General features: G+C 36.3%; 1 protein-coding gene across 2 annotated transcripts; it reads left to right on the top strand.

Annotated features, from left to right (window-relative positions):
• The first annotated feature begins 882 nt into the window (after positions 1–882).
• Positions 883–13,590, top strand: LOC121313100 (3-ketodihydrosphingosine reductase). Of its 2 annotated transcripts, none has more exons than XM_041245267.1 (10): positions 883–1,332; positions 4,334–4,423; positions 5,167–5,226; positions 5,329–5,394; positions 6,050–6,145; positions 6,670–6,861; positions 8,856–8,939; positions 9,473–9,556; positions 11,028–11,129; positions 12,501–13,590. In XM_041245267.1, the coding sequence occupies exons 1-10, from the start codon at positions 1,108–1,110 to the stop codon at positions 12,618–12,620; spliced, it is 1,119 nt and encodes a 372-aa protein (XP_041101201.1). In that variant the 5' UTR covers positions 883–1,107; the 3' UTR covers positions 12,621–13,590. The 2 variants fall into 2 exon arrangements, with proteins under 2 accessions (XP_041101201.1, XP_041101202.1); XM_041245268.1 differs by having other exon boundaries at positions 884–1,332; positions 5,167–5,223.
• The last annotated feature ends 665 nt before the right edge of the window (positions 13,591–14,255 follow it).

Here is a 14,255-nt window from a genome sequence, read left to right as displayed (position 1 = left end):
GTTCTGATAATTAATTGATTTTATATTAATTATTCACATTTTTATGTATCTATATTACTTTTTTTTCCTCTTTATTTGGACTATTTTTATTTGGTTTTGGTACACAGCATATTGTCCTATATATATATATATATATATATATATATATATATATATATATATATATATATATATATATATATATATTTACAAGAGCAAAGAATGCAACAGTTAAAATATCAAATCAATAAAATGGTTATACAATCTGTTGTACATTGTTACATTAGTCGTAATCTTCAATGAGACCCAATTGTGCTGGCGACACTATTTGGAACCTAGAGTGCCAAATAATGTCATTGGCAAATGACGCGTGATCAGAAAATGATTGGTGCGGTGTACAGCGTGATTGTCCGGACAGTATCTCCCAAAACATCTCTTTTTAATTTATACAAACAAAACGGGCCACAGTTTAAGTTTCCAAAAAAAAAAAAAAAGAAAAAAAAAAGAATAATGATTTGCGAAAAAAAATAATGTATATTTATTGGTAAATGTACCTCTTTTTGATAACAGAAAAACAAATCACATCGCAATTGATTGCACCGGTATCAAAATCTCACAGCTAATACTTTCTTACATTACACTGGTCAAGTTTTGGTACCCGTATCACACTGTGACACTACACTACCTCTATCACATTGTGACACTACCTCTGGCTCCATGCTCAGGAGCGCTCAGCTCAGAAAACTGGAAAGCTTCGCTTGGGCTGCAGGGCTCCAGAACCGGAGCACACCGAACCCTAGCTGTGCTCACTGAACGCAAGAGTACGAATATAGAAAAAAATACAATTCCCAAAATGCTCCTCTGTGTGGCCACGCACATTTGTTGTTCTCGTCAGCGGCGGAGCTTGCGCACGGACTGTGTACCATTCATTCCCCTTGTTTTGCTTCCTGGTGTGGCCTTGGTTAAAAAACGCTTGCGGTAACAAGTGATATATTGAATACTGTATTCAGTTGTGTTTAGTTCAACCATCCTCTTAACGTCTTTCTCTTCACCTCACCTTACCTCAATCGAGGAGAGTCAGTGCATCTGCATTTACTGCTGCTCTAGTGATTGAAGAGCTCGATCCGAATGTGCGCCCCCTGGCTTTGGCCTTTGCAGCTGCTGCAGGAGGAAGGTCTGAACTCTGCTCTCCCAGTCTGGCTCTGTCAGTTCTTACAGTCCTGGTGGCTTTTGTTGCCACTCATTATGCTGCTGGTGGTTGCTGCTTTTATCGTGGCCTTTGTACTTCTACTGTACATGGTGTCACCGCTGATTAGCCCCAAACCTCTCAAATTAAACGGGGCCCATGTAGTGGTAAGTACAAACAACAAGCTGAACTTAGCCGGGACAAATCGCATATTCTCGTGCGGTTATAAAGTGACGACTTATCATAATGGGGCACACTGTGATGAATATGTGTAAGTGTACAAATCATATGGTTACTTATTGCCAGTATAGTTTTTTAATAGCGTCGGTAAATGCCAGTTCATTTTTTGTATATGAAACCGCTGTTGTAAATTTAGAAACGCTGTCCGCTTGTGTGGAAACAAACTACATAGTACAACAATTTGACCTTTACGATATAACTTTTAGAATGTGGTACCCAGTTCTGTTTTACCCAGGTGTTTCACCAAGCTATTTCATTAAAATCAGATGTTGTGTTGCATTCTGACCTTGACATCATAAGAACGTTTCTCATGTAAGTTCAAGTATATTTTAGTAACACACGCCATTCAATGGTAGGTTGTATAGTATACAGTGTCACATTCTTGCACAACTCCTGACCATTGTTTAACTTTGTAGCATGCTAAATATGCAGATTTGTGTTGCAGCAGCATGCTGTAAATTATATCTTTCAGCTCAAGATAAGTAATCAAATCATTTCTTTTGCTATTTTATAGGAAACACCTATAGCTGATATTTGTGTCTTCAAGCATGGGATTCAGCCATTTGAAATAAGTCAAATAAGTAAATTAAACAATACCTTGCACTACACCTGTCTTTCGTTACCTTTCCTCTCAACACTGGTTCTCATATCGTTGTACTTTTCTTTTTTCTTTGATTTATCATATTTCATACTTCTCCTAGCCCAGTATTCTGTAATATCTTCTCAGTGTCAAAAAATGCAATTTGCTGCACATCAGCTTCAGTCACAACAGTAAATTTAACAGGCATGGATAAGTGGATGTTTTGATGAGCAGTTTCAAAAGGCATCACTAGTCTGGAGAACCACCTTGACTTAAGATTTTCTGCCCCCAACTTCGCAGGCATGATAGAATTAGAGGAAGTAGGATAATTATTGGGGTCCAGTGGATGACCACGTATTATTCCAGAACAGTTCAAAAGCAATCCAGAAGAGGTGGATGGGCTATCAATCCCGGAGAACAGATCAGCCCTGCTTTTTATCCACTCTGAATGTGCTCAGTGCCTGACCAATAGAGTTCGCTGTTGTACGATGAGGAGAAGCAATCCCTGCCAGTTTCCCATCCCCCACCCCGGGAGTATCAGAGCCAATGTGACGCTCCCTTCGTAGTCCCCAGCAAAGTTCGGCCTCTTTGCACAGTCTCTACTCCAATGCCTATTTTTATAACAATAATACCCTCTTATTAAGGTTCCAGTGTCATAGCCCCCAGTTTTCCTGTTATATTATTGTGGCTATTGAAAGTCATCTGGCTTGTTGCCTTGAATGTGAAACTCACCAAACAAGTTTCTGTAACTGAACTCTGCTCCATGAGATTGAGCAAGCAGTCTTGCAACATTTTGCTCTGGGCATTTTAAACAGATACATATTTTCTCTGTTCACAAACTCGCTTCCCAAGCTTTACTCACCAGGGGGTCAATAAAAGCTGAAGCGTGGCAGCTGAGAACAAGCAGGGTCCAGTAAAGAGCAGATGTTAGCAGTACATAGTTCAGAAAACTCGGTGGGGTGGGGGGGGGGGGGGTAGTATTTTGCAAAGGGCTAACTAAAAATGTATTGTTTTATGAAGCTCTTGCTTTGATTTTCACATTTTTAAAAGCATTTGTAATATCTTGATGCATTGGAAACTATTGTAATTGAATATCGTATGTGAAAATCAAATGTGAAACCAACTAAAGTAAAATATATAAAGATGGCTTGATACAATATGAAGTCTATTTTTTCACTGCAGATTTGTATGACGGGTTTTTACACAAAAGATCTATTAAACTAAGATTTATATACTGAGCATCAAAAGAAACTTACCACTTATATTTGGATAGAATTCACTAGGTGTGAATAAAAAAATGACAAACTCTGTTTCAGAGCAGGTGCAGTGACTTTTTATTGTGCTGATTAACAATTGACATTACGAAGATGCTGCAAAATGATCTGTTGATCTTGGGCACATGTTGTGACTCTTGGTCTCCCAGTTCGTGGCCTGTCATTGACAGAGTGTGTCTGGTTATACCGTCTTGCCAGGTTTGAAAGTGCAGGCTGTGAGCACCCAAGACGGTAAGCCAGAGTACGCTGGCCTAGTCCAGCCTCCAACATGCCGATTGCACGAAGGCGCTGCTATCTTGACAGACGTGGCATATTGTTTTTTTTTTTTATTTTCTTTATTGCTTTTATTCAAGCTTGCAGTTCAACAACTGAAATCACTCCATATCCAGTGTCCAATCAACTGTCACACTAATTAGGTGATTAAGTGCATGTGCTTCAGTCATAGTCACTCAAGCGTGTCATGGTCAAGGATGCGATCGAGTAATTAAAAAGAAACCAAAACATTTTGTCAATGTCCATCATTTATATACCTTATTTTTTTCAAAAATAAATGTTAGAATAGTGATAAGTTTCTTTTGATGCTCGGTATAGCATTATTTCTGCACAGTAAATAAGATTTAAAACAGTTGAAAAAATTAAATATCCAAATTAGTAATAGTAGAAAAATACTTTTGTTTTTATATAAAACAATTAAATAAAAACATATAGCTATGTGGCATTAACAGGTAAAAAAAAAAATATTTAAATTGTTAAACCTTTTGATAACAGTTTATTCTGGGGACTAATACAGTAGTAACTCACATTTTCAAAAAGGTGAGTGATCTGACCCTGAAAATCAGTTATACTTCTATTTGAATCTCTCGATGAGAAAGCTTGGTAATTGCTCAGCGCTTAGTGTCTTGGCAGATTGTGTTTCTGGCAACAGTTGCCCTGTTGTTAAATGTATTTGCTGTGTTACTGGAAAGTTTCAGGCATGCTGTTATACTGACAAAATATGCTTTTAATAAATCCTTGTACATGTATCACAACTAACATTGGCTAAAAGGTTTTTTTTTAATATTATTATTTAACCAGGTAACAGGAGGCTCCAGTGGTATTGGTAAATGTATTGCTATTGAGTGTTACAAGCAAGGTGCTTTTATAACGCTGGTGGCACGAGATGAGGTAAGTGTATTTTTTGAGTATAATCAATACATTATCTTTGGCAGAACTTAAAAGGGTTCTTTGTCATGTAAATTTTCCTAACATTACGTTTCTTACCAGTTTAATATCCAGTTGCATGTGTTTCGCATGTATTCTCTTTTGGTTTTACTTAGATCATTATTTTCCACGCTAACAAGCTTTACTAATAATGTTAGTTTTCAAAAACTTCCTAACTTACAATTGCCACTGTTGTAGCAGGGGCAGAAGTTACAGTACAAGAACAATTAGCTCTCATTAGTTTCAAGACCATTTGCCATAGTGATTTCATACTTTCATGGCTGTCATATTGAGGTCACATGATTTAAGTTTCTAGGGTACAGAGAGTAAACATTTGTGAAAATGGGAATATAACTTTCAATAAAGTTATATTGCATGTGTTGTCCACTTTCCAGTAATAATTAACCTTTTTAAGGCGATATTGGTTTAACCTCGGGCCATATTTCACCTTATTCCATTATAGTCCAAGCCCTATTTATTGTACCATTGGGACTGCTTTAGTTCACAATATACTCCTTTCTTTTGTTTTTATTATTTATTATTTCCAAACCTGGCTGACACTGATTGCCACTGCATCTAAATGACATTCTATGGCATCTACCTGATCTAAAAGGTTCAAACCAAAAAAATCTGAAAAAGGTCACACACATACTATGCATGTAACATGGTTACTGTCATTAAATCTGTTTTTTTTTTTTTTTTCATAGCGCAAACTGCTACAAGCAAAAAAGGAGATTGAAAAACATGCTATTAATGATAAACAGGTAGTCGTCCCCCCCCCCCCAAGTAATTTTGTAATCCTGACTGAATCTTATTGCTGAATTATTGTAAAAATAAATACATATGTATGTATACATATTTCCTTACAGGTAGTACTGTGCATATCTGTTGATGTGTCCAAGGACTATAGTCAAGTTGAATATGTCATTAAACAAGTAAGTTTGCTTAGGATTCCTCATCTGTACATTTAAATTAGGTTTCGGACATTTTCAATGTCCGTATTAAGAACAGCCCCTTGGTTGCATGTAGTAGATGCAGTGAAAGGTGTGTTTCATATATACAACTGAACATTTCGCTTGATTTGATTAGGACTTTGTATTTAGTGAAAAAAGAGTGCTGGTCATCAATGAGATTGAGAAAGTGGCAAGTGCACCTCTGCAGGTGGCATTTATTTAAAGTTTTATAAATCAGTCACAGTCTTAGATCTCTGGACTGTTTTTTACTTCGAGGAGCATTCTCTTACAAAGGTCCATAGAACTGGAATTTTCTTGCAAATTATCTTAAGGTTGAAATTCAGTTAGAGAGCTTAAATTAGTATTGTACTTTAAATATATATATATATATATATATATATATATATATATATATATATATATATATATATATATATATATATATTATATATAATATATCAGTCAGTGAACACCCTATTATGTCTGTATAAAAAGCCATTCAGATAAATGGGAGTTTTTGCCCACAGGCAAATTGCAGTAATATGGTTAACAGAGTTATCCAGTTTTGTGCAATGTGTTTCAGTCTTATAGTGCTGCTGACACTGTGATGTTTCTTATCTGCCTGTGTTTCTTCTAGGCTCAAGAAAAACTGGGGCCAGTTGACATGCTAGTGAACTGTGCTGGGATAACAGTGGCTGCAAAGTTTGAAGAGGTTGATGTGGATTGCTTCAAGGTACATTTTCAGTGCATGTTGTATTGTTAGGTCTGTTTTTCTAGGCCCGTTAATCTAAATTAGTAAAGTTTGCACATCAGTGCAATCTCAGTTGGCATGTTAGAAGAGCAGAAAAGAAGGTCTGAATCCCAGCTTAGTCCTTGTTTTACTGTGTGGTTTTTATGGAAGTCTTTTTCAACAGTCAATCCCTACCCTATCAAAGCTAAAACATATAACTGTCTGTTAAAACTTTAAAGGTCTAGGTGTCAAAGTTTTATTGCAACTTTTAGCATGCCTTTCAAGAAAGCTCTTGCTATAACAATTTGTATTTCATCACATAGTTATACAGTATCATACATTTTATGTCATGGAAAGAAATCTACTAATCAGTGAATCACAAACAGTAAGTTTAGTCTTAATGAGTATTTTTTCACAGATACTAAAGTAAAATGTATGCAGAAAACAGTTATATCTTATCTTTGGTGTACATTTATGTACTATGACCTGTGTTCCTCTACCAATAGTATGGTTTCAATTATTTACAGAGATTGATGGAGGTCAATTACCTGGGCAGTGTGTATCCAACAAGGGCAGTGATTCCTACCATGAAAGAGAGGAGGATGGGAAGGATCATGTTTGTGTCCTCGCAGGCTGGGCAGCTAGGCTTGTTTGGGTACACTGCTTATTCACCGTCCAAATTTGCCGTTCGTGGATTGGCTGAATCCCTGCAGATGGAGGTATATTTAAATATGTTCTGACAACCTTAATGTATTGGTCAGAAGTACTAAGCTTTCATCATCTAATACTGTTTCATAAGAGTAATCCTTCAGGGTCAATTGCAGCATACCAGTGTCTTAGTCCACATCAAGTGGACTAAAATGCAGACTAGAAGGTCCTGCAAATCTGTACTAACTTAATCCTGATTGCAGTGTACCGAGTAATTGGTTTAACTGATCAGAACAAGTTAGACCGATAATGAGGACTAACCTACAGCTACGGCCTATAGTCACCATATAGAATTAACACATTTTGCTTCATAAAGTAAAATTAAACTTGCTGAATAATGTTAATTTAAAATATGAAAATTACACAGAGCTTTATAGTTTTCCATGTACTTAACCAAAAACTGACAAATGGACATTAACACATTTTTGTTACACCAGTGGGATTCATGTAAACATTAACATTAGTAAAAACTAATCTAATTTCATGTCTTTTTATGCACATTTCAAACTGGCAGATCATACTTGCATTTTAAGCTGCCGACATTGCTGCATAAGCACAGAAAAGTTTAATTGCGTGATAATGGACAATTAGTTGTTATTATTGTTGTTTAAAGCATATTAACTGAAATTGTATTGTGTTAAACTGAAAATGGTATCAAAGGTACATGTATAAAAAGTGTATCTTAAATGCCCGAGTGTGACGGACATAAGAAATGTCCAGAATAAAGTTTTCAGATGTACTCGTCATTTCAGGGGAAAAATGCAGCTGTGTCTGCAAAAGATTTTAAGCAGAAAATGCTTTCGATGAGCAAACGTACCAAATTAGTCTTATTGTTCACAGTACTAAGTTAATCTACTTGAACAGGATCATAACAAATCTGATTTGGTACGCTGTGCTTATTTTCAAAATGAGACGTACAAAACGCATTTCCATTGTTATATTTTTGTTCCACAGAAATATGTCAATGATCAAATACCAATAAATAAATAAGCCTAGGGTTTTCTGGGGTGAAATCAAACTTCTTGCTACAGAGGTACATTCTCTTAATTACATCTATGCTACTTGCATGTTTTAAAATTCTAAGCTTAATGCATTTCATGTTTTTGAATGTAGCTTAGGCCTGCCTTGCAACAAGGATTAAATGTGTGTAGCGTGTACATGCATAATGTTAATAATTGAATAGCCAGAGACCAAAGTCAGTGCTGTCTCGGAGTTGGTTTTATATTAAGTTTAGGGTGGAGCATAAACATAAATTGCTGGTATCACAGCAGTTCCTCTGTTGAAACCACACTTGTCACTCCCCTAGGGCGTGTCCTACACGTCACATGACACACAAAGGTCCTTTCAGTATCACAGCAACCACAGTCAAAACATCTAATACAAGGACGGCAAAGAACAGACAGCTCTTATTTTCAAAACATAGACAAGAACCTTCTAGAATTTGCATGGAATCTTATTGACAGGCAGTTTGCAGAAAATGAATGTGGCTTTCCTCTCCTGGACATCACAAAACCATAACGATCACTAAAGAAGAATTTCTTCCAAGGAGCGTAAATCAATATATAGTCAATGTAGGTTTTGCATTTGAATAAACTCCACTATATATTATTAGGGCATCAATCTGGTATCTGCTGAAGCACAAGATTATGAAAGGACTGTTTTGAACTCGTTCCACCAGAAGCCCACAGGGTGCACTTTGTTAAACATTTACTTACGCAGACCTGGTAGTCGGGGTTCATTTTACATTTCAGTAATAAAAATAATCAAACTGTTTTTCAACCATATGGAACACTGCTTCTTTATAATCAATGAATAGTACGTACCAGGAACGTTGGATCAAAAGGTTGTTATATACTGCTGCAAAAGACTACATTATAATTGCGCTTTTGTAGGTTATTCAAACAGTTGCTTCAAGAAAAAGGAAAAAGTAACAGACAAGAAAGACTTGGCTGATGGAGTTACATAGAAATTGTTTTCATTCTCAGCATTGATTTTTTTGTTTCAGATAAAACCCTATAATATTTACGTAACAGTAGCTTATCCACCAGACACTGACACCCCTGGGCTTGCAGAAGAGAATAAAACCAAGGTAATTTGGAATCCTGTGAGCTCTTAAATGTAATGTATGGTTGGTTTTTCATTTTCTGAGCACTGTCTTTATTCAACATTATTAACTTGTCACTTGACCCTCTAGATGAAAGGACATTCACATACTGGAACACTTTTATGAAAGATTAAATTATTTAGTAAATATATGCAAACATGAAAAACCGCATTCATCCAAATATTATCTGAAGACATGTATACAGATTTGGTATCTGTTCAGGTGTTTGCATGATTTTGGTAGACATATACATACCTAATCATTTCATTAAAAAGGCCATTCTGACAAAAACTATTCACTTTATCCATTAAACAAGAGGCTGTTCTGGAGCTCCTGTATGAAATATACAAGAGCTGTATCCGACGGCTGCTGGCTGAGTCATTTTCTCTTTTGGATTCCTTCACTGCATTCCCTTCCTAGACTGGTACAGTAATAACAGTAAGCTGTTGTATAAGGTGAACACAGTGCTCTAAATACTGTTCTGTCTCGCTCTCTTGCTCTGCTGTATTATGTTCTAGCCATTGGAGACCAAATTGATCTCTGAAACATCTGGCCTTTGCCAACCGGAGCAAGTCGCTAAAGTAATAGTTAAAGATGCTGTGGTATGTATTTTAAAATTTCTTTTAAAAATGAATGAGATCATTTGAGAAATGTATTTTTCATTAGTTGAGATGTAATTGTAATTTAAAAACCTTGTATATTCATCTAAAACAACAAAAGAAAAACAATACTGGTATTTGTCATCTAAATATGGCTGTGCATCGCCAGTGTCTTATGCCACGATACAGTAAATTAAATGTGAAACAAAAATGACACAATTATTGTCCCATTTGAGAGTGCAGGTGTTTGGAATAAAACAGGTTTTGGTCAAATAAGATTAACAACCAGCTTTTCTTTTGGTTTCTAATTAATCCTTAAAATAAAATTATTTAAAACAAATACTGTAAATAATAACAATACAGAAATAATAAATACATAGTCTATACAATGGTACATGTTTTGAAAACAAATGTTTCTAGTATAAAAAAAAAAAAAAATGTATATCAGTTTTGCAAACAATTCTGAATCTGGTTTAATAAAGAGTTATCTAAATGGAGATTCATTTTAACCAAATACTGTAGGTGAGTGCTATCTTCTGCATGACCTCTTGTTTTACATGCAGGTATAATTCAGGAATATATTTAGTAATATAATGACTTGTCAGAAGTGTGCACCTTGGCTCCAAAGTATACATTAATTTCTACAATATTGTAGGTACGTCAATTAAATCCACTAGGGGACTGGTAAGGTTTTTTTAGTGCACACAAATACTTAAGATAGTTTAGAACGATTAAATGTTTCCTGTGTAGGTTATACATAATGCGTAGTAGACATTATCATACCTGCATTGGCTCAGATCTGATGTCTTTGACTGCGATGCCGATGACAATGTTAATGCCCAGCTAATGTACTGTCGATCTGATGGTGTCGTTTAGAAGATGTGTTGTACCCCCCCCCCCCCACCCCCACCCCCGAGTATGGGTACTTAATTTGTGGATCATAGTTTAGACTCTTGGCAAGAATTTAAGGTAAATCCTGAATGCAAAAAAATGTTGCTGTGTTGCCTTCCATCATTAAATTTAACTGCGCTCAACAATAACCCACCTCCAGTTTGCTTCCGACAGGCTTGACAGAAACATCCTTTACACACAGTGATGGAGAAGCTGGGACGAGGCTGCTAGAGTACATACATACTGATATATTTTATTCACGGATACTATCCCACATTAATCGCACATGGGGGTGGAAGTGTGCAGTAACAGTGCATGTTCCTCAGAATGAAATGTTAAATGCCCTCTATCAAAGTCTCTCAGATCTGTTGGCTTGCAATTCATGACTGAAACTGTTTTGCAACAAGGAGATGTACCTTTTATGTTTAGCAGAATCCATGTCGGGAATTATTTTGGCATAAAGATTAATGTGTCATTAAAGGGACAGCTCATTTACACCAACATAAGTAACACGTGTTGTATATATGTCCCCAAGAAGTGGAATAATTAGTTTTGTTCTATTTCCTTCTATCTTCCTTACCAGCAAGGTAACTTCAACAGTTCAGTGGGTCCGGATGGCTATATGCTTTCCGCACTGACCTGTGGAATGTCACCTGTCACTTCTATCACTGAGGGACTTCAACAGGTAAGGGCTTTTGCATGATGTTTACATTAGAGGTCTTCACAGATCCAAATTAATCAACCGGACCTGACCACAAACCGACAGTTATTTACCCGACCCGATGTAAAATTCTTGTTATTAGACCCGGATCCGCCCCAGCCCAAAAAAACAGTGGAACACTTTTCCTTTCCTCAGCTTAGGAGATGCACTGACTAGATACAGTATTAAACAGTGTTTTTTTCCAGTAAACCTGAAAATCTGGCAGAATTACAGACAGTTTATTCCATCATGGACCTACACAGAGGACTGTAAAATTAAATATGTAATATGTGTGTAAAAGAAAAATACATTATCTGAAAATCAAATGAACTGAAGTACGATCTTGTAAGTGCGTGATTTTATTACAAACTTAACACAAGAGCAGATGGAATTGAGATGTAAAATTTGTGATTTGCAAAACTTGCTTTCCTTCTTTGTCCACAATAACAACAAATGATTCCCACACATTTTTCTGGGAGCATTTGTTCATGGAATTCGTTTTTTCTTAAGTTTCTTTAACGTCCTTCATAAACAAATCCGTTACTCTGACTTTTAAGAATGATCTAAAAGAAACCCCTTCGATATTGGTCATGTGTCTGCTGCTGTGCTCTGCAAGCCATGCCATGTGCTACTGGGAGAAGCCAATCCACGCAACAGGAATTATAAACAATGATTTTTAGTACCAAGGAGAGCCTCTTTAATAGTATTCAACAGTTTGTGTATTACTGAGTAAACAAAATCGGACCCGACCCTGTTCGGTACGGGTCGGGTCTTGGGTCCTCGGGTCCGGGTAGACCAGTGAAGACCTCTAGTTTACATGTACTTGGGTTCAGTGTGTCCTTCCAAGGCTACAAAGCTGGCAAACCACTTTTTATGATAAGTTAAAATAATAAAACAATAGATGCCGTGTCAAATTAAAATCCTGAACAATACAAATAAATGACCCACGTGCAAGCAGTGTTGCTTTAGAAAAGGGTGTTTCCATAGGATCTCTCAAACAAAAATACCTCCCCTTAAGTAAACCTATGAAAGTAGTGCATTATTGAGATCTAAAAGAAATGTTTTATACAAGACATCATTAAATTTATGATAATGACTTTTTACTTGGATTATAGGTCATGTATTCCCTGTAATATTATTATTATTATTAAAGTTTAATTAATTGTGTTATATAAATTGCTGCAAGTTGAAAGTTATTTCTTTAAAATAATTTTTGTACAATGGGTTGAAAAACACGACAAACCTCAAATTCACAACACTCGCATCATGGCAATTTACTGTATAATTGCTTTATTCTACTGTTGAAAAGGTATAATCAATTAAAACACAGTTGACTTTCTTTTCTGCCCTGATAAGATCATCACCATGGGCCTTTTCAGGACGATTGCTCTGTTTTATCTGGGAAGCTTTGACAGCATTGTTCGTCGCTGCATGATGCAGAGAGAACAGTTAAAACAAACAGACAAGACTGAATAAATAATCTCTTCCGGAACCTCTGCTGGAGTGGACTTGTCAGAGTGGCAACACCCCCCACCCCCCACCCCTCCAACGCATTCGGAGACCTGAGAGAGTTACTGATGAGTACACCTGGGAAGCAATGGGGGAAGTGCATTCACTGGCAAGTACTGGTGATATGCAAAATAAATGCAAATTTGAAAGGCATTGCTGTGCAGTATTATTTTGATCCATACTGGTGCACCTGTTTTGTATTTTGTGTATGTTAATTTTGTTCTGGTTACAGTATTTTTGTTTTTTGGTCTGGTATTTTCTTATAGTTTAGTTGATGTTGTCTTCTGCTGAATAGCAGTTCCAAGGTATATGCATTCTAAGATCTTACAGAACAACTTGATATGGGTATGAATTGTCAGTGTTATCCTAAGTAGTGTATTCTTCTTCTTGTCTAGATCACATTGCATCATTTACTGTTTGTCATCACATACAGGTAACTTTTTAATATTCAGAAGCCAAAGCATCATCTCAACCTTCCGTGTTCGTCCGATACATCAGGATGTAAACATTATCCTCCTGCAACGTTCTGCCCCTAGAAAATAATATATTTTTTCTATCCACTAGGGGCAGAATAGTGCTGTGAGCTCTATTGAGGCTTCATAGGTGCTTGAAAAACGCATATAATGAATTAAAAAAAATACTATGATTCTAAACAGCCAGAATATTTTATGCCAATACAAGTGTGTGTGTGTATATATATAATCACAATGCTACTCCGTTATAATGTGACCTATAATAGTGTGGAATCGGTTCTAACACGTTAAGGTCGTGGCTTCCTTATCGGAGGCTGTGTGGTCCAGAGGTTAAAGAAAAGGGCTGGTAACCAGGAGGTCCCCGGTTAAAGTCCGGGCTCACTCGAATCACTGTGACCCTGAGCAAATCACTTAACCTCCTTGTGCTCCATCTTTCGGGTGAGATATTGTTGTAAGTGACTCTGCAGCTGATGCATAGTTCACACACCATAGTCTCTGTAAGTCGCCTTGGATAAAGACATCTGAAAAATAAACAAATAATAAATAAGAAGCTCCCCCATAATGCAGTTTGACTCGCCAACGTTGGGTGAATGTTCCAGATATACAATACGAAGCATGGCAAGCAGCAAAAAATGGAAATCTTTCTCTGTTAAATGATGCACTGGTCAGAGTAAGAAAAGTTTCAAAATAAATATTGCAGAATCTATATTGCGAGGATGGCTAAAAGACAAAGAAAAACTACGGTTTTCTTGATAAGAGGGCTGGTCTAGGAAACAAATGCGCTGCACTAAGACAATGAATTAGACTTCAGGAATGGCAACAGGGACATTATAACTGGGTAGCACTGTGTGTGTGTGTGTATGTGTATTTTATATATATATATATATATATATATATATATATATATATATATATATATATATATATATATATATATATATATATATATATATATATATATATACCCCCACCCCCCCACACACACACATAGTTGTGATAATGTTGCCAATGCTAATTGCCTTAGTTATTAAATATTCTATTGAAAATAAATTGTTCTATTGCAAACACATTCTATGTACTTCATCCAGGCAACTATTAACATGCTGTAAGGATTTTTGATGAGATTTGA

This window comes from Polyodon spathula, chromosome 3 (genome assembly GCF_017654505.1).
Source record: "Polyodon spathula isolate WHYD16114869_AA chromosome 3, ASM1765450v1, whole genome shotgun sequence".
Taxonomy (NCBI): Eukaryota; Metazoa; Chordata; class Actinopteri; order Acipenseriformes; family Polyodontidae; genus Polyodon; species Polyodon spathula.
Note: the sequence above shows the minus strand (reverse complement) of the source record. Positions and strands in the feature narration are given on the sequence as shown.

What these genes read in the sequence shown, in the direction of transcription:
- LOC121313100 (XM_041245267.1), top strand. Translation starts at nt 1,108, where the DNA reads ATGTGCGCCCCCTGGCTTTGGCCTTTGCAGCTGCTGCAGGAGGAAGGT. An exon ending in CTGAATCCCTGCAGATGGAG is followed by an intron (nt 6,862 to 8,855) that starts GTATATTTAAAT and finishes TTTTTGTTTCAG; the next exon opens with ATAAAACCCTATAATATTTA. An exon ending in TCACTGAGGGACTTCAACAG is followed by an intron (nt 11,130 to 12,500) that starts GTAAGGGCTTTT and finishes TGCCCTGATAAG; the next exon opens with ATCATCACCATGGGCCTTTT.